The sequence below is a fragment of the Coenobita brevimanus genome, chromosome 96, assembly GCF_032717465.1.
Source record: "Coenobita brevimanus isolate Jiangsu-jjx chromosome 96, ASM3271746v2, whole genome shotgun sequence".
Taxonomy (NCBI): Eukaryota; Metazoa; Arthropoda; class Malacostraca; order Decapoda; family Coenobitidae; genus Coenobita; species Coenobita brevimanus.
In genome coordinates, this window is record NC_137049.1 from 29,207,270 (window position 1) to 29,233,539 (window position 26,270).

Sequence of the window (26,270 nt, forward strand, 5' to 3'; positions counted from 1 at the left end):
CCTCCCAATCCTTCGTATTTCTCTCCTCCTCTCTGTTCCTTCCTCTCCTTCCTTTATCTCCTACTTCCCCCTTCCTCCTTCCTACCCTAATCTTTCACTCCCTTCTCCCTTCCTTATTTCCTACTTCCCTCTCCCTCTCTTATCTTCCACTCCCCTCCCCCTCTTTCTCATATTCTTCCTTTCTCTCACCTCAGACTACTTCTCTCCCTCCCTTTCTCAACTCCTCACACTCCTCCTTCATTTTCCCTCCCCCATCTCTCCCTGCACCATCTCCTCAGACTCCATTTGTCCCTTTCTCAACTCCTCCTTCTCGCCTCTCTCTCTCTCTTCCTTTCTGCCTCTCTCCTCTTCTGTTTTTATCTCCCTTCCTCCCTTCTTCATCTTCTACTCCTACTTTCCTCCCTTCTTTCGTTTCTTCCTCTCTCTCCCCTCTGTCTTCCTTCCTCAGGCCCTCACATTTCCACCTCTCTCCCTCCCTACCTCCCTCCGTCCCTCGCTCTTTCATCTCTTGTTCCCACCTCCATTCGTCCCTCTTTTATTTTCTATCTCACCTCCCTTCCTCCCTCTTTCATCTCCCATTCCCACCTCCCTTCCTCCCCGTTTCAACGCCTATCTCCAACTCCCTCTCTCCTTCCCTCCCTCTTTCATCTCCCACTCCCTTCTCCTTTCCTCCCTCCGTCTTTCCCTGCCTCATAAACAAACACGGGGCTAAAAACAGAGAAGCTCTATTAATTCGGTGCCGCCACAACACTCTCACTTACCGCGGTATCTAATGGCACGCCAGAGGTCTCTTGAAAGGGCGGATTTGACAGGGGGGCTTGCTTGTGGGGGAGGGGGGAGCTGGGTGCTGTTTGGGGGTGGTGTGCTTGGAGGTGTGCTAGAGAGAGAGAGAGAGAGAGAGAGAGAGAGAGAGAGAGAGAGAGAGAGAGAGAGAGGGAGGGAGGGGAGAGGAATAAGTGTGCGATGACTAGGAAAAGAAGGTAAAGAAAAGAGACAAGGAAGGATTAATAGATTCTTGATGGGGACGAATGAGACGAAGGAAGAGAAGGTACGAGGAATAAAGAAAAAAACGAAGAGAAAATAAAAGGATATGGGGGAATGGAAGAAAGATACAAGATATGAGGAGAAAGGAAGAGAAAATAACTGAAAATACGGTGAGTGAAGATATGGTCTGAGAAGAAAGGAGCCAAGAAATGAAGAACAGGAATGAGAAATAAGACGACGGAAGGAAAGAAATGCAGAATTATCAGAAAGAAGAGAAGGTACCAGGAATGAAAAAGAATGAAGGAGAAGCCAAGAATAACCAAGAAAATGAAAAGACAATGAATGAGGAAGTGAGGAAGAGGGAATGAAGACGTGACACAGAGGACATAAGACTAAGAGGAATAAAAGAAGAAAGGGGTGTGAAGACAAGCAGAGGTAGAGTAAGAGGGATGAAACGAGGAGAGAAGGGGTATGAAGGAGAAATCGGGTATAGCATGCGGAATCAAATGAAGGGAGAAAGGGTGTGAAGAAGAAGAATGTGGTGTAAAATAAGAGGAAAGAAATGAAGGGAAAAAAGGTGTGAAGAAGGAGAAATACAGGATAGAATAAGAGGAATGAAATGAAGGCGAGGCATGAGATGACAAGAAGAGGTGGAGGACAGGGCTAATATCGTGAACCTGATAGTGCCATAAAGCCAGACTAACCCGGTGTGCACTTGACAGCTTCCAATGTACAACAATATCCTTGAATTATATACACTCCACTACGCTACCCACTCCACACACACACACACACACACACACACACACACACACACACACACACACACACACACAATATGCAAATACTGTTTTTTATATATATATATATATATATATATATATATATATATATATATATATATATAATGTGTGTACACTACCCTACACTATGCACTCTATAATGTGTGTACACTCCCCTACACTATGCACTCCCGTGTGTATGTGTGTGTGTGTGTGTGTGTGTGTGTGTGAGAGAGAGAGAGAGAGAGAGAGAGAGAGAGAGATTGGAGGTCAGTATAAAGTGGCCCACATTTTCGTCCTTTTCTGGCTTATTTAACGTAGCTCAGTGACAACAGACACACACACACACACACACACACACACACACACACACACACACACACACACACACACACTTCTTCGTGACCAGCATCATATTCTAGAGTTAATGTATCGTTGCAGGTCAGTATTCAAGATCGATAAATTACAATATTATGCCAAGTTAGGGTAGAAAGAGTACAGATGGAGAGCATGGATATGAAGTGTGGTGAGAAAACGTGAGGAGGACCAAAGTAAGTGTGGATATGAACTTTGTGTGTGTGTGTGTGTGTGTGTGTGTGTGTGTGTGTGTGTGTGTGTGTGTGTGTGTGTTTACGAGAGAAGCTACGGGTTATATGCTGTACCCGGGCTGCCAAGTACCCCTGGCAGAGCATAAACGCTGGCAGGATGTGGTGATATGACCGATAGTAGACGTGGCTGCAGTGATACCCGAAAGGACGATAAGAAGCAGATAAGGTTCTAAGCAGAGTAAAGGATGGGATGTAGCACTTTTAGAGAGAAAGAGAGAGAGAGAGAGAGAGAGACTGACAGATAGATAAAACTCTTCTGAGATGTTAAGTTTCACCGTGCCAACCCTCTGAGTGGTAATGATCAGGCAGTATTTTCTTATCCGTGAATAAAATCCACTGGGGTTAGCCAAAGAAATGATACTCAAGAGCGATAGCATCAGAGAGAGGAATAATAATAATAATAATAATAATAATAATAATAATAATAATAATAGCAATAACAAATATGGCAGCGCCGTAATAGGTGGCATAGGAGGTTTCTCAGTACCTCTTCCTCAGCGATTTATCCAACTACACCATCACATTCTCCTGTAGGTTATTTATATCTTTTAAGTATCAACATTTTGTATGATAACAGAACAAAGATGTAATGTGCAGAATAAACCACTAAGGAGGAGATGCTGGGAAATCACATCAACTCTGAATACGAATCTGGTTGCTATTTCCCGTAACTAAATAAAATCATAGTTTATTCCTTTATCACAGTGGCGTCTTTTTTTTATTTCATTCATGCTCTTTTCAGACGATTTTATTCAACCCAGGCAAGACCACACTAACTGAAGGGGTTGATGGTGACTATTATCTAACCCATCCAGTTCTTAAAATCTCCTCCACGCTTAATAAAATCGTCTGGAGAAAATAAAAGTATAATGCACAAGACTTCACTTCACTAATAGCGTAAATATAAAGGCAAAGACATACGGTGACATCCCTATACCCAATTTAAGACTTCCAGCATACTAAGAGGGTGAATATAAAAGGCTGAGACTCACAGTGGCTTCCTGGTCGATGGGTAGGCGGTCAGGCAGGATCATCTCGAAGTCGATGCACTGCTGCCCGGCGCCGAAGCTGAGCCATCGCGGAGACGAGAAGGTGGCTTTCTGACACGCCGACTGCACCGTGCACCTGTGGGGTAGAGGCAAGGGATAACTCTAATGAACGGGACAGCTCTAGTATTTTAATCCAAAGGGGAGAGGGAATGATTAACTCTCTCTCTCTCTCTCTCTCTCTCTCATAAACGGGACAACTCTATCATTTTATTCCAAGGGGATGAGGAAATGGTTAAGTCTCATGAGCGGGGCAACTCTTGTATTTCGTTCCTAGGGGAAGAGGGACTAGTTAACCCTCCCATGAACGACGCAGCTCTTGTATTTCATTCCATCTAATATTACACGATTTTATGATGCCGGGTGAGTTCAAAAACTCTACGGACACTGCCATCCACACTTCACTAACGAAACCGTGGCAGATGAATGGCATAAACCCTATTAGAGAGTATGTATCTGGACCCAGCTCGGACAGTCAGCTATGAGACCCCCAGTAGGTAAGTGTGCCAAGTTACTTTTTAAAAATTTGTCACGGTTTAGGGTTTTGTTACATACGTACATACATTCTCCGACACACATGCATACACACATATATACAAATATACATACGTTCTCACATACATACATACATACATACATACTACATATAAATATACACATTCGCTCATACATACATATACTCGTATAAAAACTACATACAGATATAGCTATATTTCTCATACATACATACGTACATAAAAACAAAAAGTCACCAAAACAACTGCTTCCAGCTAACGCCAGATTGCTTTATTCATCTGAGAATGACTCATGGGAACCTGAATGTTAATTACCGATGGGGCAGGTGGACAGACAGGTGAGAGGTAAAGGTAATAAAAAACAACAGCCAATCAACAACCCTCACTGGAGCGTAGGGGGTCCGGGACGATACTGGGTGTGCTTTTATCTGACAGAATTGGGCCACTTGCAGAATTTGAATACTGAGTCGTGGTTGCACAAAACGCGATGAAGGAATGAGTCTCCTTGGTTACTAGCCTAATTGACCCTCTAATCTGACGACACTCGAACATCACCTGAGCCGTAAATGGTTAGGGAACTTCGTCAGGCTAGGAAAAAAAAAAATGCGCAGATAGACTACCATACTTCACACAGTTTAAGTCGCCGGAGACAGAACTGGAAGGATTTACATGATAAAAAATCCCCACTCACATCCAGGATTCGAATTTCTCTTTCTTTCTCTCTCTCTCTCTCTCTCTCTCTCTCTCTAATTAGGCGGAGATTTTTGTTCTTTTGTCACTGTCTCCCGTAGCTCAGTGACAATGCAAACAATACGAAGGCTCAGCATCCCTTCAATGACACTTCGTCATGACTAGCATAATATTCTAGTGTCAATATCTTGTTATAGCTGAGAATTCAAGGTAAAGAGGCGGCTGTTTTACGCCAAGTCAACGTGAACAGGGTATAGATATCGAGAGGACGAAAGGAAGTCAGCTCGAGGTGTCTATAGATGCATCTGAGTGAGAAGGGCAATTACTTTAGGTGAGAGAGAGAGAGAGAGAGAGAGAGAGACAGACAGACAGAGAGAGACAGACAGACAGACAGACAGACAGACAGACAGACGGACAAACAGACAGACAGACAGATAGACAGAGACAGAGACAGACAGTCAGGCAGACGGACAGACAGACAGACAGAGACAGAAGGATAGACAGACAGACAAATAGACAGACAAACAGACTGACAGAGAGAAAGTTGTCTAGAAAATGTGAGGGTATGAGACAGAGTGTGGGGTGGGCTCCTGGGCTGAATAAAATTGCCTACAGGTATCCAGAACAAGCTAAGAAGTGACGCCATCTACCTTAAGGGTTAATTGGAGGTGGTGGGGAGGGGGGAAGAAATCGAGAGGAAGGGACTAAGATGGAGGGAAGAAATTCGGAGAGGGAGATGAATCAGGTAAATTTCTCAGGTGTTAAAAGGTATTCCAGAGGTAAATAATAGCGTTTGGGGATGACAAGAATGAGGCAAATATTGATGCCTTTGTACTGACATGGTTAGTGAAGGACGCAAGAGGAGGAAAATCACAGGCGGGAGAGAGATTGTTATGGAGGGATGCATATACGGGGGAGGAGGAACAAGACACTACCTTTACCCACAATGGTCCCTTTGTACTATAGGTCTTTCATCTTAACTTGGCCCAGATTTTAGTCTTTTTTCGGTTTATTGCGCAAGGTCCTACGGCAGAGATAATGCTTCGGCTCTACATCCTTCCCATAGCACTTCTTCGTGACTACCACCCTATTCTAATGCTGACTGTTACAACTGAGCACACAAGATGAGAAGATAGCAATATTAGACCAAGTTAAAGTGAAAAGAGTATATAAGATGATTTTGTAGTGGGCGTGGAGGGAAGAGAGTAGAAACGTTAAATGAAGAGAGGAGAGAGCAGAAGAGTGAAATGAGAGGACGGAGGAAGAAAATGAGAATGACGTGTCCTGAAAAATATATAAAAGGTGGAGGAATGCGAGGACAAAAATTAAATGAGAGACTGAAGGATATAATTAAAATGCTGAGGGAAGGCCAGGAGCTGAAAACATAAGGGAGGGAAGACAGATAATATAAAAAAAAAGAAAACAAGAATTGAGAGAAAATAAAAGTAAAAAAGAGGAGGAGAACTTGCAAAACGATGAGAGAGAGAGAGAGAGAGAGAGAGAGAGAGAGAGAGAGAGAGAGAGAGAGAGAGAGAGAGAGAGAGATGTTAAAGATACGTCAAGGGAGAGAGTTGTTGGGAAAAACGTGAAGGGTATGGGACAGGGTGCGGCGGGGTGAGGCAGGGTGTGGGGAGAGACAGGGTCTAGGGAGAGGCAGGTGTGGGGAGGGGCAAGGTGATGATGCAGGGTGTGTGGAGAGCGAAGGTGCGGGTTGAGGCAGAAGTGTGCGGGTGAAGACTGAGGCAGGGTGAGAAGCAGGGGTGGAGCAAGAATGAGAAAGGATTGTGAGACATGCATTGGGCAGGGGTAACGCAGGGGTCATGAAGCAAGGTGTGAAGTAGAGATGTAAAGCAAAGAGGGATGTGAGGAAGGGGTAAGAGGCAGAGGTCAGGCAGGGAGCTAGTATGACAGGAGTAAGACAGGGTGAAAGGTGTGAGCGGGAGATGAGGTAGGGTGTGAGATATGAGGCAGGGGTGAGGCAGAGGTAAGCAAGGAGTGAGGCAGGGGTGAGGCAGAGGTAAGCGGGATATGAGGCAGGGATGAGGAAGGGTGTGAGGGGTGAGGAAAAGTGTGAAGTGTGAGGCAGGGATGAGGGGGGATGTGCAGGGTAAGGCGGGGGTGCGGCAGGAGTGAGGCAAGATGTGAGGTGTGATAAAGGGGTAAGGCAGGGTGTGCGGTGTGAGGCAGGGGTGAGGCAGGGTGTGAGGTGTGAGGCAGGGCAGGACTTAACACTAACTTACACAGCTTCCCCGCAACAAACTTCTCAGGATCAGCACTTGTTGGCGAATAGTTGGCTGGAGAAGAGGAGAGAGGAGGGAGAGAATTGGGGAAGAAAGGAGAGAAAGGGAGCAGAAGAGGAGTGACAGGAAGAGGGAAGAGGAGAATGAAAGAGGAGGGAGGAGTGAACAGAGCTGAGAGAGACGAAGACTAGACAATGAAGGAGAGAAGAAAAGAGTAGAGAAGAGGAGAGAAGAGAACGGGAGAAGAGAATATAGGAGAAAAAATAAGAGAGGAGAGAAGAGAAGAGTAAAAACAGGGAGGAAAGAAGAGAAAGTGAGAGGAGGGGAGAAGGGAAGAGAAGTAAGAAGAAAAGGCCATAGGAGAGGAAGAGGGAGAGAGAAGAGAGAACATACACTTTCCTTCCTGAACCTTCTCTTTGCCTTCTTTCCTCCCTTCCTTTCATCATCTTCCTTCCCTACCTCCCCTTTCTATTTGCATGTCTCCCCTCCTTTCCTCTCCTGTCATTCCTCTCACTCTAGTTCTCCTCACTCTCTCTCTTTCCTCTCTCCTTCCATCGGTCTCCCTCCTTTATCTTCCCTCTTCCTTCCTTCTCTTCTCTATTTCCAGTTATCTTCTGCTTTCCGTTTTCCTCTATCATTTATTTTTTGGCTTTCTCTTTTGCGATTCCTTTTATTATCGTTTATTGTCATTCTCTCCTTTATTTTTATTTCCTTGTCTTATTTTCCTTAGGTTTTATTATTGCTTTGTCTCTGAGTAATCCCTTTTGAACATCCTCCATTTTCTATCACTTCTTTCTCTTATTCTGGCTTTCCTCTCACTGTGACTTTTTAAAAACCTATCTTCGTTATGTCCAGAATTGTAAATGATGACCCCCTTCTCTCTCTCTCTCTCTCTCTCTCTCTCTCTCTCTCTCTCTCTCTCTCTCTCATTAATGGCCACTCTTTTTTCCTCCCTTCCTCTTTCTCCTTTCCCACATCCTCCACTATTTTCTCTCAATCAGTCATTTTCAGTAGTTATTTGCTTATGTCTCTCTCTCTCTCTCTCTCTCTCTCTCTCTCTCTCTCTCTCACACACACACACACACACACACACACACACACACACACACACACCCTCCCCTCGCCTTTCAATTGTCTGGGACCCCTGGACAATTCCCAACCTTGTTCCAATGAGGGGAGTCTCCATCCTGGCCCCTCACCCTTATATTGTCACCCTTATACTGCCCCTCATCCTTATACTGCCACATTTACACTCTCTCTCACCCTTATATTGCCACCCTTAAACTGTCACCCTTATTTTGTCCCTTCACCCTTATACTGCCACTCTTATACTGTCACCCTTAGTTTGTCCCTTCTCCCTTACACTGTCATCCTTATACTGTCACCCTTATTTTGTCCCTTCACCCTTATATTGCCACCTAAATACTGTCACCCTTATTTTGTCCCTTCGTCCTGATATTGCCACCCAAATACTGTCACCCTTATTTTGTCCCTTCTCCCTTACACTGCCATCCTTATACTGTCACCCTTATTTTGTCCCTTCACCCTTATATTGCCACCCTTAAACTGTCACCCTTATTTTGTCTCTTCACCCTTATATTGCCACACAAATACTGTCACCCTTATTTTGTCCCTTCACCCTTATATTGTCAGCCTTATATTGTCACTCTTATATGATCCCTTTACTCTCATACTGTCACCCTAATTTTGTTACCCTTGCATTCTCACCCTTATATTGTTCCTCACCATAAGGCCTATATTGTCACCCTTATCTTGTCACCCTGATACTGTCACTCATACACTGTCACCCTTATACTGATCCTCATACTCACAGTTAAAGAGGTATCCTTATATCCTGTCCTACATTCTTACTTTCACTCTGATACTGTCACCTTTTTAGTCCATCACCCTATTATTGTCAGTAGCACCCTTATATTGTCACCCTTACACTGTCACCCTTATACTGTCACTCTTTTATGGTCATCCTTATACGGTCACCCTTATACTGTTCCTTACTCAGTTATTGTCACCCTCATACTGTCACCCTTATTTATGTTGTCACCCTAATATTGGCCATCATCTTCACAGTCACCCTCACACTGTCACCCTTATACTGTCGCCCATAAAGTGTCCTCACCCTTATCCTTCCTTATTTTCGTTGTCCATTGTTTCATTTCCTCTCTCTCTCTCTCTCTCTCTCTCTCTACTTCCCTCCAATCTATCTCTTCCAAGCTTCTTATTATTTCTCCCATCCCCCATCACCTACCCACAGCCCAAAAGACTTTCCCACAACACCTTCCCACAACCTAAACCAATTTCCTACAATGCACAACAACCTCCCACAACCTCACACTTCCTCCCGTGCTCAACAACTTCTTCAAGCCTTCTACAGCGATATTTCCTTCAACCCTAAGTGTCCTAAAGCAATCTCCACCTTCTTCATACAGCCCTTCCTAACTTCCTACAACTCCCAGCTACTCCTTACAACTTTCCACAACCTCCAACAACCCACAACTACCTCCCACGACCTCTAACAACTTCCTGTAACTTCCTTTAGGCTGGTCAAAGGCGAAGCCCTATTATTTATTAGCTTAACAGAGGGGAAGGGAGGCTGAGAGAGAGAGAGAGAGAGAGAGAGAGAGAGAGAGAGAGAGAGAGAGAGAGAGAGAGAGAGAGAGAGGACTGAAGGATGAAGGCAGGGATAGATGAAGGAAAGCTGGGACAAAAGGAAAAGAAGAAATAGGAAGGATGGATGTTAAGATGGAAAAAAAGAAATATATAAATGAAAAGTGAAGAAAGGAAGAGAAAATAAAAGGGGTATTGAAGAGAGAGAAGGAAAGGAGATGGTAGGGAAGGACTGAAAAAAAGGAAGAGAAAGAGATAGGAGAAGGAAAATAAAAAGATAACATGTGGGAGAGGAACTGAAGGAAAGATGAAAGAAGGATGGAAGAGAAGAGAGGGATGTACAGATGGAGGGAGGGAAGGACAGAATGAAGGAGGGATGAAGAGAGAGATTGGTGGAGGGACGGACGGGAAAATGAAGGAAGGAAGAGAAGAAAGATGGATAAGTGGGTAAAGGGAGGGAACGGAGGAAGGGAGGTAGGGGAGAGATGGAGAGAGAGACTAGAGGCGGGTGAGAGGGGTCAAGGGTGAAGGAGGGAGAGTTCCGGACAATGGCTATAGCTGACCGCGTGTCCTCTCTCTCTCTCTCTCTCTCTCTCTCTCTCTCTCTCTCTCTCTCTCAGTTATTTCCTCCGCCAAAACACTGTGGCTGAGGCAAGGCTAAGAGATCTCCACTTGTTCACTCCGTCAGAGAGTTGTTTCAAAGGTAAATTATCCGAGTGAGTCCAGGTACCAACAGGAATTAGGAGTATAGCGATGAAACTTATGTGAGTAGTAGTAGTAGTTGTAGTAGTAGTAGTTGTAGTAGTAGTAGTAGTAGTAGTAGTAGTAGTAGTAGTAGTAGTAGTAGTAGTAGTAGTAGCAGCAGCAGTGGTGGTGGCGGTGATGGATGGTAGTTGGTGGTAGGGATGATTGTGGTGGTGTTGGTTGTACAGATGGAGGTAGTAGTGGTGGCTGTAGAGGTGGTGGGAGTGATTATAACGTTGGAAGTGGTGGTGGTGGTCGTGATGGTGAGGTGGTAGTGAGGTGGCTGGTTGTAGAAGTAGTGGCCCCCAGACTAATCAGAAACGTGTACCCAGTGGACTGCAGGCCGAAAATGCACGATTGCAGACCACTATCCACCTTTTTTGGGATGGGGACTTTTATATAATCGGGCAGTGAAAAGACTCGGTAATATCGGTGCCACCACAACAAAGCGTCCCTCTCCAATTCTTGAGTGAGAGGAAGCTTGTAGATTATCAAATATTTCTGTACCAGCGACACAGCAGATCAACGGGAAAAAAAAAAAAAAACAGATTCGGTTATAGAATAAAAAATAACCACATACATCTGTTAAAAAAGAAAAAAAAAAGCTAGATATACTCAGTAAGTGATATAGTATACTGGATGTGGTATAAGGCAAGCGGTATACTGTCCCATGCAGTTATCGCCTCTAATTAACTGGTATCATAGGAAGTACGGTTTTGATGTCACATTAACGTTAATCTCTCTCTCACGACTAAGCCGGTAGCCAATTATCGAGTGAGTACTGGCTGTGTCGAAGCATGATTAGTCAGTTCTACACGTGCTGAATTTATCTTTTGTGTATGTCATTAGGTACCTGGAAAGATGTAATTATCATCGTGTTTATACACAAAATAAGTCAAAATGCTCAGAACCGTAGATCTAGTTTCAGTTTTACTCAATTCTGCATTACCTACAACTTTATTTTTAGTATTACTTTCTCTTCACACAAAACTTTCCTCAGGTATTTCAGTCCTGGAAGGTGTGTGTTTTCACTCTTCCTATACAGCCCATGGATTGATAAGTAAAAAGCCTTCTGCTGTACCTTCCTTATCGCTTACTTCTCTGACGAGGGAGTAAGTTTCTCTCTCTCTCTCTCTCTCTCTCTCTCTCTCTCTCTCTCTCTCTCTCTCTCTCTCAGCCAACACTTTCCCAGGCAACTGTTATCGTCAGGCATTACATTCAACAGAGAGAGGCCCCTTAGTTAATATTTAGGCATGACCACATTGTTCCCACCATAAGGCCTGTGTGGACTGTATCTAAATGTAACTCTCTCTCTCTCTCTCTCTCTAAAACCCCGGCCGAGAATTAAACACCTCCCCTCCGTAATGTTCCTCCAAATGAGAGGAATGATCGCGTTTACCTCCCGTCGTGCATACTGATGAGGGAGGGGCGAGGGAGAGGGAAGGCAGGGGGGCGGAGGGAGGTGAGGGAAAGGAAGGGGAAGGGAGGGAGGAAGGGGGGGAATAGGTGACACGGGAAGGTGGGAAGGTATGTGAGAGAGGGAGTGAGGGGAGGAAAGGAGAGAGGGAGGGAGGCAGGAAAGGAGAGAGGGAGGGAAGGAGGGAAGGTGGCGGAGGGAAGGAGAGAGGAGTTGACACAGGGAAGCGGGAAGGTATGTCAGGAGACGAGGGTATGAAGAAAGGGAGGTAGGGAAGGAGGGAGTGTGACATAGAGACGGAGAAATAGAGAGAGGGACTGAAGAGAGGGAGGAAAGGAGAGAGGAACAGAGGGGAAAAGGAAGGGAAGGAGAGAGAAAGGGAAGGAGGGAAGAGGAAGAGGGGAAGGGGAGGGGACAGGCGGAGAGGGAGATAGGAAGGGTGAGGGGACGGAGAAGGGAGGTGACACAAGAAGGTGAGAAAGTATATGAAAGGGGGAGGGAATGGAGAGAGAGAGAGAGAGAGAGAGGACGGAAATTAGAGAAGAAATGAGGCAATGTGGCGAAGTACAGGATGAAGGATAGTGGAAGAGGAGGAAATTAAGGAATGTGAAGTTGATGCGAGAAAGACGCAGGTGGAAGAGGGTGAGGCTGTAGGGAGGGAGGAAGGCAGGGAAGAAGAAAGGAAAATGAGAGAAAGAAGGAAGGGCGGGAGGGAGGTAGGGAGGGTGGGAAGGAGGTAGGGAGAAGGGGAGGTGGGGAGGGAGAAAAACGTGAAAGGGAGGGGGGAAGGAAGGAGGAAAAGAGAAGTAAGGAGAAGGAGGAAGGGAGAAAGGAAGGGAGGGAGGGAGGGAGAGGAGGAAGGGTGAAATGAGGGCGATGACGGGAAAGAGAAGTGAGGAGACGGAGGGAGGAAAGAATGAGGGGAAGGACAGATGCATAAGTGTGGAGTGATAGGTAGGGAGAAGTGAGAAAAGTGAGAGAGAAGGAGACAGAGATAAGTGTGGAAGAAGGAAGTAGGAAGGGACAATGGGAGAAAATGGGTGATGATGCTAAGGAAGAGCAGTGAAGAGGGAGAGGGGATGAAGAAAGGGAAGAGAAAAGAATGGGGGTAAAGAAGAGAAGGAAGGAAAGGGGGTGAGAGTAAGGAGAGAGAAAAGGGAGTGAGGGGAAGGAAGAAGGAAAGGGGGTGAGAAGGAAGGAGGGGTGAGGAAGAAGGAGGAGGGGGAGGAGGAAAGAGGGGGATTGAGAAGGAGCTGGGGAAGGAGAGAGGTTAAGGAGGGGAGGGGAAGGGAGGGAAGGGAGGGTAGCAGGTGGTATGGACGATCAGAGGAATGGATGTATGGTACTGGGAGGGTAATGGGAAGGGGAGGGAGAAGGTTAAGAATGGAATGGGGGAAGAGGGGAGAATGGACATGAAGGAAGAAGGATGGAAAATAAATGATGCAAAAAGATGGGGAGAGAAAGAAGGAAAGAAAAATAAGATGACTAAAGGAAGGCTATGAAATCAGAGAGAAAAAAAAAGAAAGAAAGAGAGAGAGAGAGAGAGAGAGAATCAGCAAAGTAGCCTGCCTTTCGAAACGACTCTAAAAAAAAGGTGGGGGGGGGGCTTAGTCGACCGTGTACCTGTGTCATTTAATAAAACCATTATACGTACAACAGTAGTAAAGGCCTATGATTTTCCGGCATGAAATAATTAGACCAGAAGTTTAATCAGACAACTTAAGATACTGTCATCCTCATTAAGTGATAATAGCCAAGTTCTGAATTACTCATAGCATTCAAAGTCCACTTTATTCACTCCAGGTTCATTTATATCTAGTCCGGTTGGTTTTGATATGTTAAGGTCAATTTAGGGTCATTCAGGTATAATTAGCTGAGTTCAGGACAGGTCAAGCGCAGTCAGGTTGCGTTAGGTCCATTTCCGTCCATATACTGTACATGCATTTAAGATTTTCACATAAAACTGAATCTCATAAGATCCATCCAGGTTCAGTCACGTGCATTCACAGCAGCTTAGGCTTATCTTAGTTATTCCACTTCATTTCAAGCATGCCAAAAACCGTGCATATTGGCACAGAACCACATCAGCTCTCGTACTTTCAGGTCACTTTACTCCCATGAGCTCGACTGAACTTAAAAAAAAAAAATAGAAAGAAGGAGAGAAAGAACATGTTTGATTTAGGTCATGGCTAAAAAGACTTTTGTCGTAAATCTACAGAGACTTGTGTAGTACGTCAGCCATATCACTGCAACGATTTCTGAGATAGGGCAGCTCAGGTCTTCAGGCCTTTAAGGTCTCTGAGTCCATCGCATCATTCATATCAACACATATCGTCTCAGAACATGCATAATGAGACGTGTGCACAAATCAGCTGTATCAGTGCGATGGATTTTGAGATATTTCAGGACTGGATGGGGTGATCGGGATGGGCTGGGATGATGGTGGTTGGTGAGGCTTAGAGGGGAAAATACTCTCATTGAACATGGACGTTATTGGTCAGCTGGTATGCCGTGAGAAGAAGAAGAAGATAGATCAACAACAAGAGCAACAACAAAGTAAGCACGCGACGCTCCCATATACACACACCATTTCACGACGCAGGCAACAATACCCAGCCGTAGCATCGACAAAGAAAGGCGAATATTAAGCGGGAAAATATTAATAGCAGGAGGAATAACAGACCCTGCTACCGTGAGTATTAACGCAGCCCCACGAAACTAGGTAATAGCATCCTTAGTGATTGATTGTGGCACTTAAATTACACACGCCTGGGAAAAATATGGGAGTTTCGACCGTAATTGGGGACGGTATTGGGGCGAAAATAGGCGGGGGAGAGACGGGGAGCACTTGGTCACGCTCTCTGCTACCACGAAATTGTTTACTGAATTGATAATGGGTGGAATAGAAGTGGTAGTGGTAGGGATGGTTGTGGTGGTGCTTGTTGTGGTAGAGGTGATTGTGGTGGTGCGTGTAGAGATGGGTGTGGTTGTGTCTGTTGTAGACGTTGTGGGATATTCTGTAATGGTGATAATGATGATGGTAGTGGTGGTAGTTTTGGTGAGAGTCGAGGTTATATTGACGGTTGTGATGGTGACTATTACTACTATTACTACTACTACTACTACTATACTACTACTAGTAGTAATAGTAGTGGTATAAGTAGTAGTAGTAGCAATGGTGGTGGTGGTGGTGGTGGTAGTGAGAGTGCTAAAGGTAGAGAAGACTGTGGTGGTGGCACTAAAAGATGTTCGGAGTGAAAGTGGTAGTTGTCGCTTTGGTGGAAGAAGTGCTTGTGGTATTAGTGGTGGTGGTAATGGTAGAGGTGATGGTAGCAATGATAGTAATGGTGGTAGCAGAGGTTGTGGTGGCGGGTCCAGCATCATTAGGGTGTCAGTGATGGTGGTAGTGTGGGACAGGTGGTACTGCATTGGGTGACATGGTACTAGTGTGATAATGGTGATGGTAGTGATGGTTATTATGACAGAGGAAGTGACAGTGTAGTAGCCATGGTAATAGTGATAGTACTAGAAGTAATATATGTAGCAGAAACAGCAACAGTAGTAGTAGTACGGTAGTAGTAATGGAGTAGTAGCAGTGACATTAGTGGTGGTGGTAGTGGTGGTGGTGGGAATGGTGGTAATAGCAGATGCAATGACGGTGGTGGTGCTGGTAATAACGATAATATATAAAGGTGGGAAGGTGGTGATGGCCGAAATGTCAAGGATAGTGGGGATGATGGTGGTGGTAACTGTGGCTATGGAAAAATATAATAATAATAATAATAATAATAATAATAATAATAATAATAATAACAATAATAATGATAATAATAACAAATCTTTCACGATAAGCTACACCGTTATACTGATTAAGTTATTTTAGGTGAAACAGAAACACATAGAGTACAAAAAAATAAACATGAATGAGAAAAGGAGAGAGGATGAGAAGATAGTAAGAAAAAATAAAATAAAAATAACATTAACCAGAGTATGAAAGAAATATTGAAAAAAAAGAAAAAGAATGACGATGGGAAGAGAGATAAGAGGAAATTAAGAAGGGCAAGAGAACAGGGGAGGGGAGGAGATGTAGATGAGGAGGAAGAAGGGGGAGAAAATGGAAGGAAAGAAGAGTGAGGAAGGAGGGATGAGGGATGGTAGGAGGGGAGAGGAGGGAGGAGAGAACTGGAGAAGAAGGGAGGCCAGGGAGAAAAGTGAGTTGAGAGAAAGAAGACAAGCGGAGGGAGGAGAGGGAAGTGGGGAAGAATTGAGAAGAGGAAGGAGGGAGGAAGGTAGAAGGAAGTGAGGGAAGAGGAAAGAGGAAATAAAGAGGAGTGAGGAGACAGAAAGGAAGGAAGAGCAAGGAAGAAGGTAAAAAGACCGCAAAGGAAGTAAGCAGGAAGGAGGAGAGGAAAGGGAGGAAGACAGAAGTGAAAGAAATGAGGAAAGAAAAGAGAGGAGGGAGGAAGGAGGGAAGAAGAGAGAAAAAGGGAGGAAAAGGAAGAAAGACACTGAGGTGAAGGGAGGGGGAGAAAGAGAAAAATGTAAAAAGAAAAGAGGAAAAGAAGAGGGAGGTATGAGGAAAAAAAACGAAGGAAAGGGAGCAAGAAAGAAAAAGAGGGAGGAAGGGAGATGAGAGAGAAGGGGGGGAAAAAGGAAGGGAGGGACACTTAAACTAACCATATTCTTCACTCTAGTAATTTTATCAAGTTTCCACTCCCTCTCTCCCTCCCTCCCTCCCTCCCTCCCTCCCTCACTCTCTCTCTCTCTCTCTCTCTCTCTCTCTCTCTCTCTCTCTCTCTCTCTCTCTCTCTCTCTTCATACTAACTTTCGTCTCCCCTCCTGACGCATTTACTTATTCTGATTATCCTTACCCCTCTTCTTCTCATTTTTTCTTTCCTCTCCTTCGACACTCACTTCCTCTCTTCTTCCTTTTCTCTTCAGTCTCTCTCTCTCTCTCTCTCTCTCTCTCTCTCTCTCTCTCGCTCGCTCGCTCGCTCGCTCATTCCTGTACCTCCATACTCTTCCCTTCCTCCCTCCCTCCCTCCTTCCCTCTTCTATCCCTGTCTCTCTCCCTTTCATAAAAATTGGTAGGGAGGTTGTCTTCAGAATCATAATGACGTGTGTGTGTGTGTGTGTGTGTGTGTGTGTGTGTGTGTGTGTGTGTGTGTGTGTGTGTGTGTGTGTGTGTGTGTGTGTGTGTGTGTGTGTGTGTGTGTGTGTGTGTGTAGAGCTTTATGTGTGCGTGTGCGTGTTTGAGATGAATGCATATGTGTACTTGTATGTAAAGGGGGAATTGTTTGTGTGTGCATCTCAAGTGTTCATAAAAACAACCAATGTTCATGTGCGTATTGTGTGTGTGTGTGTGTGTGTGTGTGTGTGTGTGTGTAGTGAAGTCGCGTGCTGTGTACATATGTATTTAGAGTGTGCGTGTTCTCTCCTAATACAAAAGAGTGTTTAGTGTGTACACGCGCCCTCATCTACACGTGTATGCAAAAACTTTACAAACACATACACATATGCATACATAATCACACACACACACACACACACACACACACACACACACACACACACACACACACACACACACACACACACACACACACACACGGTACGATCGCATGCAAACCATACGAGCACATTGACACACACATACACAAACCCGTATAAACATCATTACCTCCGTATAACTCTCTCTCTCTCTCTCTCTCTCTCTCTCTCTCTCAAGACGTGACCAGAAAATATGAATACAGCATTTACCTCATCACACAATAGACACAAACTACTTACACAGTTCTCAAGGCCCAGGAGTTTTAGCTATACGGTAATTATGTGGCTTATAATACATCTCTTTTATTCCATGCATCCTATGAGTGAAGAGTTTACATGGGTATACTGACAAATACAAGAAAATGCATACCTCAGACCCACAGCCATTTCAGAATTCACATATATACCGAGGAACAGTGCATCCACCCATCATGCATCCATCTGTCTATACATCCATCCATCCATTCATCCATGCATTCATCCATCCATCCATACAAACACACTTTCATACATACATATACATGCATAAATAAATGCATACATACAAACATACTCATACACACATACATACATACATACATACACACGCCCCTAATTTGCATATACACACCCGAATATTTCACCCATAAATCAAAGTTGCCAAGAAAACTAAAAATATAAAAAAAAGGTCCATAAATCTAAAACTGAGACCCATGAACAAAAAATAATGGTGATTAAGATATATGTGAATTTTTTTTTTTTTTTTGCCAGCTGAGGAACCGTGGAAAATGAAAATGTTATATATCAGTTTTTGGTTGGGGAGAGAGAGAGAGAGAGAGAGAGAGAGGTAAAGATACACAGATCATGCAGGCCTATTGATTCTTGTGATGTCCTACTGCATGATGATGATGATGATGCTAATGATGATGATGATGATGATAAGAGAGAGAGAGAGAGAGAGAGAGAGAGAGAGAGAGAGAGAGAGAGACAGACAGACAGACAGACAGACAGACAGAGAGAGACAGAGAGAGACAGAGACAGACAGACAGACAGACAGAGGAAGGGAAAAACCGCGAGGAAAAAGAAATGACTTGAGGACTGTCCAAGAGATTCATCTGGATTAAATCTCTAGACTCGGGATGATGGAGATGAGGGAGGGAGATGAGGGAAGGAAAGAGGGAGAGAGATGAGGGAGGGAGGGAGGAGGAAGTGAGGGAGGAAGATGAGATATGAAAGAGGGGATGAGGGAGGGATATGAAGGAGGGGACGAGGGAGGGAGATGAAGGAGGGGATGAGGGAGGGAGATGAAGGAGGGGATGAGGGAGGGAGATGAAGAAGGAGATGAGGGAGAGAAGGGGGCAAGTGAGGGATGGAGTAAGGGAAACGAGGGAATAATGGAGATGAGAGGGAAGTGGGAAGAAGAAGGAGGGAGGAAGAGAAGGATGATGGAGGATGGGGAAGGAGGGAGAGAAAAAGCAGTGAATAGGTGAGGAAGGGAGGGATGAAGAGAGAATGGTTGAAGGAGAGTGAAAAAGGAAGAAAGTAGGGAGATGAAGGAAGTAAAATGCGAGAAAGGGCGAGGGAAGGAAGGGAAAGGAGAGAAGGGGTAATGGGCTGTGGTAATTGAAGGAGGAGGTGAAATGAAGATGGAAGAGAAATGAAGGGAGGAAATAAGGGATAAGGAAGGAAAATGATGTGGGAAGGAAGGAAATAAGAAATGAAGGTGGTAAATGAGAGAGAAAGAAGGGGAAAGCTAAGTAAAACACAGGCTATGAAAGAAGAAAGCCTGAGAAGAGATGTTTGAGAGTCAGTGAGAGGCAGGCAAGGGGGGAAAATAAAAGATGATGCGAAGGAACGATGTGAAGGAAGGTAGAAACTTGAGAAACAAAAATACGAGAGAGAGAGAGAGAGAGAGAGAGAGTCAAGACCCTAAAGAAATACAGAAATAAATAGATTCGTGTGAGAAAAGAAACATGAAAAAGATAAGAGAAAAATATTACTGCTAAACCTCTCTCTCCTTCACTCTCACTCTACCCCCGGGGACGAGGGACTGGAGAGAATGCGTCCCTCTCACCAACCCTTTCTCATGCTAATTTCACTACAGTATGACAGTATCTTCCCATTTCAAAGACCTATGTGCAGTACCCCATGGAAGTTACGTAAGGGCTTTAAAAGATATTACATAACAACCTAATTCTGAACCCGTTTTACGTAATATTACTCTAATTTATGTATCGTTATGCAGTTATGCAATTTGTAACGCCTCGATATATTAGCGTTTGTATTAAAGTATGGTACCTAAATACATATTACAGTTATCAGTTATGCAATGCTGAATAACTTTCTCTACTTAATCTATTCATTTGCAACCATTGAGGGTACACAGAGAAATATTTTGTGCGAGTTATGTTACCCTGGAAAACTTTTCGAGAAATTCTGAAAGATATGCAGCAGAATTAGGCAGTGTTACTCATGCAAAATTGGCGGGGTAGGAAATATCTGTAACACCCATTTTACGGATCACTGTGGGTGGCAGGATGTGGGGGGTGGGGGACAGTGGCTGAGTGGTTAGAGGAATGGACAGCTGACCGAAAGGATGTAGGTTCGATCCTGGTTATATCAAGGAATTCCGCTAATCTTCACTGTTCTTCCAGGCGACTCACCGACATGTCATAATACAGTCAAAGTAGTCTATGGATGGGACGGTGCTGGTGTTTCTCTGTGCAGATTACGTGGTATCCGTGCTGAAGTGGAGACATGTGAAGGTGTGTGTGGCGGTATTTGTTGGAGCAGGATGAATGCATGTGGGATGGATATGCGTGAAGAATGTGCTCAACGAACAGAGAGAGAGAGACAGACAGACAGAGAGAGAGAAGAAAAGAAGAAGAAAAATCATATAAATGCAACAAGTGATGGTTAAATATAAATCGTGTGCCTGACTGAAGAAAATAACAGTGAAAAATATATGTATGAATGTATGTATCAAATGGCCATAAAAACAATAAGAAAAGTAATAGATAAGATACATATAATACATGAAGATCTAATTTACTACTAACCTTTTCTCCAACGAGCACCATCCGCAGTACGGGTCCCGGGCGGAGAGGCAGGAGGAGCAGTTGGTGTAGGAGGCGCAACTCTCTACCTTGACACGGGACGCCTGCGGGAGGAAGAGACCAGGGGTTGGTGAGAGGGTGTTGTCTCAGTGTTCCGTGGTGATGCATGTGATGACAGTGATGATGAGATTACAACTACTACTACTGGTACTGCTACTACTACTGGTACAGCTACTACTACTTCTACTACTACTACTACTAATAATAATAATAACAATAAAAATGATGAAAATAATAACAAAAATAATAGCCTAAACAACCATCACCCATACAGACTAGGATATACATGAAGTGTATTACCAATGTCTTGCTATAATACACTGACTTATACAATAAAATACACTAATACAGTACAGTACAAAACAAAATATAATACAGCGCAATACAACAGAATGCACCAGAACAGAATACAGCAAAACAATAATACACTGCAATACACTTGAATTCAATACATGCCTGTCCTCTGAGTTCCTATATTCACCATACTTTTATCACGGAGAAAAGAGACTGCTTCCTCCCTTTGATGGGGTTGTGGGGAGGGGGGTTGGAGGGGGGAGGGAGCATGGGGGACTGGATGATGACCCCCCTCCTCACCCTTCCTAGTCAGTCTCTCTCTCTCTCTCTTTTTCTCTCCATGTGTCCATCTGTCTATATGCGTGTCTGTCAATCATATCCATTTATGTACATCGTTCAATTTGGTTGTCTGTCTCTCTTTTTCCCTGTTCCTCTCTGCTTATTCATCTATCTGTCCATCTATCTATCTGTCTGTCTATCTCATTCCCTCTCCACCTCACTCCCTAAAACACACACACACACACACACACACACACACACACACACACACACACACACACACACACACACACACACACACACGCACCAAAACACATTAAAAACACAACACTTATTCACTCCTGTCCTAATATTTCACCTGAATTAAAAAAAATTGAAAATTGAAATAAAAGCCCACATAATGAACAAAAAAAAAAAAGCAGACGAACCCAACTGGAAAGTCCATGTCTCTGAAGGGCATTATCGCTCGCAGCCACGGAGATTATCGCTCGGAAAATGTCGCGGATTATTATTAGGTCCTATTTTTTGCGTTTTCCCTTTTTTTTTCTTTTTTTTTTGGGGGGGGGGGCATGTCGGATCACAGGGGAAAAAATCGAGTGTTTTGAGATATGTAATTGTGGAGGGAAAGGAAATCTTGCGGGGATGCAGTTGTGGAAAGGGTAATTGTGGAGCAGAGACGCCTTCATGTGGTGGTACTAATATAACCTGGCGGCTCCACTGCCCGGCTATACAAACATCCTTCACCTAATTCCCTATCCCCCGAAAGGAAAATGATGGACTGCAGGGGAAGGGTTCACAAGGTTCACGTTTCAGATAAGCCTTGGGTCACAACAACAACAACAACAACAATAACAACAACAACAACAACAGCAACAACAACAGGTTATCATTGAGGAAATACTTGTGGGTACGAATTGGAGGCGGAAATTGTACAGTAGAGACGGTAATTGAGGAGAGGGTAATTGTGGAGACGGTAATTGTGGAGAGGGTAATTGTGGAAAGAGTAATTGTGGAGAGGGTAATCATGGAGAGCGTAATTGCAAAGAGGGCAACTGTGGAGAGAGTAATTGTAGCGGGAGTAATTGTGGAGAGCGTAACTGTGGAGAGTGTAATTGCGGAGAGGGTAACTGTGGAGAGGGTAATTGTGGAGAGTGTAATTGTGGAGAGGGTAACTGTAGAGAGTGTAATTGTGGAGAGGGTTATTGTGGAGGTGGTCTTTGTGAAGGAAGGGAGTACTCTGTTAGGATGTAGGTGTGGATACGGTAATTGAAAGAGTCGGTAAGTGTGGATGGATAGCGAGTCAAGGGCGATGATAGCTTGGCCTAGATTTTCGTCATTTTGCAGCTTATTTGTCGAGGAGCGTGCTATGACTCTACACCTTTTCCATAGCACTTCTTCGTGACTAGCACTATATTCTAGTGCTAATCCCTTGCTACAACTGATCATTCAAGATAAAGGCGTGGGAAATTTAGGTCGTTAGTGTAAAAAGGGTATAGTTGTGGAGAAGGTAATTGTGGACGACTCAGGTAAGAATCAGGTGCTTCGAGGTGATGTAGGTGTGGAGAAGGTACTTGTGGAGACGGTAATTGTGGAAGAATCAGGTAACTTGGGATGATGTAGGTGTGGAAATGGTACTTGTGGAGACTGTAACTGTGGAAGAATCGTGTAACTCTGGGCGACGCAGGTGTGGAGAGGGTAGTTGAGGAGACGGTAGTTGTGGAAGAATCGAGTACCTAAGGGCGATGTAGTTGTGGAGAGGTTAATTACAGGTGTGTGGGTCAGTTGTCTACAATTACGGGGCACTGACGACGGCGGGATAAACTTGGATATTATTAAATGGTGGACGTCGGAATTGCCGGCAAGATAATTAAGAAGGGGAGGGACGGGGAGGGGAGGGAGGGAGGGAGGAAGGGAGAAAAGTGGAGGGAGAGGAAGGAGATGGAAATGCAGGGACAGGAGGGAGGTGGTAATCTAGGGAGACGAGGGAGGTGAGAATGCAGGGAGAAGAGGAAGGAAGAACCGGAGGGAGAGGAGGGAGATGGAAATGCAGGGACAGGAGGGAGTGGAGAATCTAGGGAGAGGAGGGAGGTGAGAATGCAGGGAGAGGAGGAAGGGAGAAGCGAAGGGGGAAAAGTGGAGGGAAGAGAGCGGAGGGAGGTGGGAATGTAGGGAACTGAGGGAGGAGGGAAAACAGGGAGAGGAGGAAAGGAGAACTGGAGGGAGAAAAGTGGAGAGAAGGGAGAGGCGGAAGGAATGCAGGGAGAGGGGGAAGGCAACAGTAAAGGGAGGAAAGTGGAGAGAAGAGAGACGAGGGAGAAGGGAAGGCAAGGAGAGGAGGGAACTAAAAGAGGGAGAAAAACGGATGGAACGGAGAGGAGGGAGGAGGGAAGAGGAGGAAGAGTGAAGTGTTGGGAAAGATGAGGATGAGGGACGTGGAGAAATGAAGGGAAAGGAGAGGAAAGAAAGAAGAAATGGAAGGATGGAAAGGAAGAGGAAATGGACATGGATATGGGGAGGAAGAAGGCAATGTGAGGGAGATAAAGGAAAGAGGAGAGATGGAGAGAAAGGTACACGAGGGGAGGGAGGGAAAGTGAATAGGAGAAGGGAAGGAAATTGTTGGGAGAAGAAGAAAAAAATAAAAAGAAGAGAGAGACATGGTGGGTGGGTGAGAGAAGCCAAGTGGTAGTGAAAGGGGTCACTGAAGACGAAAGGATATGATTGAAGATTATGATGAGAGTATGAAGGTAGGGAGAGAGGGAGGGAGAAAAGGGTACGACACAGGGAGATAAGGAGGCAGGAGGGAGAGAAATAATAAAGAAAGGGAGAGGGAGTGACTGAGGAAGAGAAGAAAAGCTAAAGAGAGAGGCGGGTGAAGGGAAGGAGGGAGAAAGGAGAAGTAACTGGGGGAGGGGAGGAAAGGGACTGAAGAAGGGGGGAAAAGAAAATAGGAAACGAGGGAGAAAAAGAGATGAAACAAGAAGACAGAGAGGAGGGGGAGAGGAGAGGGAACAGAAGCAAGGCAGGGGAGTAATTAAGGACGAGAAGAAAATATAGAATAACGTGAAGAGAGTAAGACGGAAGAGACAAGAGAGGATAGCACAGAGGGAGAATGAGACAGAGAGGAGGGCGGAAGTGAGGGAAGGAGAGTACAAATGAGTTCAAAGGAGCACAGAGGAAAGCAGAGGGCATGATATCTATTGATCTGTGTGAGTGTGTTTGTGACAGAGTACCCTATGTCTCTGGTGTGTATTTTTAAGAAAGAGAGGAAAGAGAGAGGGAGAGAGAAGAGAGGGGAGGAAGGAAGGCAAAGAGGAAAAGTAGAGGGAAAAATAGGAAGTGGGGGAAGGATAAGTAGGAGGAGAAAGGAAAGGGAAGAAGGGAACGGAGAGGAAAGCGAGAGGGGAGAAGAAAAGGAAAGGAAGTGGGGAGAGAAGAGAAAGGAAGAGGAAGGAGGGAGGGGAGAGGAAAAGGGGAAGAGGGGAGGAGGGAAGAGAGAGGAGAAAGGGAGGGACAGTTGATTTCATTAACTCCTCTGGCCTCGGGTATTAGACCACCTCTCCCTTCCCTCCCTCCCTACCTTCCTCTTTCTTCTCTCTCTCTCTCTCTCTCTCTCTCTCTCTCTCTCTCTCTCTCTCTCTCTCTCTCTCTCTCTCTCTCTCTCTCTTATTAGTCTCCTTCCCCGTCCTCTATTTTCTTTACTTCCTTGTCTGCCCTCTCATTTTTCTCCCTCACATCTCTTCTTTTCGGCCTCTCACCCTCTCCTTCCTTCCCTCTCTCCTTCACTCCTTCCTTCCCTCTCTCTCCCCATCCTTCCCTCCTTGCCTCCCTCTATCCTTCTTTTAATCTCCCTTATTTCCCCTCTCTTTATTCTTCCTTTCCTCTCCCTCTCCATTTCACATTCGTTTTCTTTCTCCCCTCCTTCCCTTCCGCCTTCCTTTCCTCTCCCATCCCTCCTCTCACCTTCCTTCCCTGTGCTCCTCCTACCCCCTTCCTTCCTTCCTTCCTTTTCCACTGATCCCCCTATCTCCTTCCTTTCCTCTTCCCATCCCCCCTCCTCTCTTTCCAATCCCCTCCCTCCTTCCTTCCTTCCTTACCTCTTCCACTCAGTCTCTCCTCCCTCTCTGCCTCCCTGCCTTTCCTTCCCTCCTTCCTTCCCTATCTCCCTCATTTCATTTCCCTTCATCAGTGCGTGTGAAAGCCTCATTTGGGAAATCTATGAAGCTTAGGGTAATGAATGATATAATGAACTGGGTAATGAATGAGATAGTGAATGGGGTAATGAATGAGGTAATGATTCGGGTAATGAATGGGATGATGAATGAGCTAATGAATGAAGTAATGAATGGGGTAATGAATGAGGTAACGATTGGGGTAATGAATGGGATGATGAATGAGGTAATGAATGAAGTAATGAATGGGGTAATGAATGAGACAATGAGTGAGGTAATGACTGAGGTAATGACTGGGGTAATGAATGAGGTGATGAATGAGGTAATGAATGGATCATGAATAAGTCAATGAATGAGGTAATGAATAAGGTATTGACTAAAATAATATATTAGGTGTCGAATGAGGCGATGAGTGAAGTAATGAATGTGGTAATGAATGAGATAATGAATGTGGTAATCAATGAGGTAATGAAATGTGGTAATCAATGAGGTATTGAATGTTGTAATGAATAAGGTAATGAATGTGATAACGAAACAGGTAATGACTCAGGTAATGAATGAAGTAATAAGGGATATAATGAATGACAAAATAAAGAAGGTAATGAAGGAATGAATATTATAATGAAGAAGGAAATGATAAGTAAGGTAAGAGTGGACTAAAATGGAAATGCCTCACAGTTTCAGATCTCATTTCCTCTCCTGGTCTCCTGCGTTTTTACTGTAATTAATTTTTTCTTCATCCTGACTCTCACTTTTACTCCTTCCTCTCTTTAATTGCTCACATTAGGCTATTTTTTGTGCTCGTAGGAATTATTATTATTATTATTAGTAGTAGTAGTAGTAGTATCACGAACAGGTATATTGTAGGTGTGGAAGGTCTATGGGAGTGTAGGGTAAGTACTGCGTGTTGAGTAGTAGTAGTAGTAGTAGCAGTAGTAGTAGTAGTAGTAGTAGCAGCAGTAGTAGTAATAGTAGTAGCAGTAGTAGTAATAGTAGTAGTAGTAGTAGTAGTAGTAATAGTAGTAGTAGTAGTAGTAGTAGTAGTAGTAGTAATAGTAGTAGTAGTAGTAGTAGTACGAGTAGTAGCAAAAATCTTCACCAGTAATGCACACTCTAGGTTTCACGATCAGGTGTGCAAGGTGTTTAGGAGTGTAGGGTAAGAACTGCATGTTGGGTAGGGATGAATGACACTGTAAGAGGGGGTCAGTATTGTGGGTGTGTACATGTCCTCG

The 26,270-nt window shown here is 44.5% G+C and overlaps 1 protein-coding gene across 1 annotated transcript in view; it reads right to left on the bottom strand.

Annotated features, from left to right (window-relative positions):
- Positions 1-26,270, bottom strand: part of LOC145413524 (plexin-B-like) — a 178,049-nt gene that overhangs the window by 71,268 nt on the left and 80,511 nt on the right. The window contains exons 3-4 of the mRNA XM_080283219.1: positions 20,240-20,340; positions 3,367-3,499 (exon numbers count right to left, since the gene is read on the bottom strand). Coding sequence (XP_080139345.1) covers positions 3,367-3,499; positions 20,240-20,340 — 234 coding nt within the window. The remainder of the gene's footprint in view (positions 1-3,366; positions 3,500-20,239; positions 20,341-26,270) is intronic.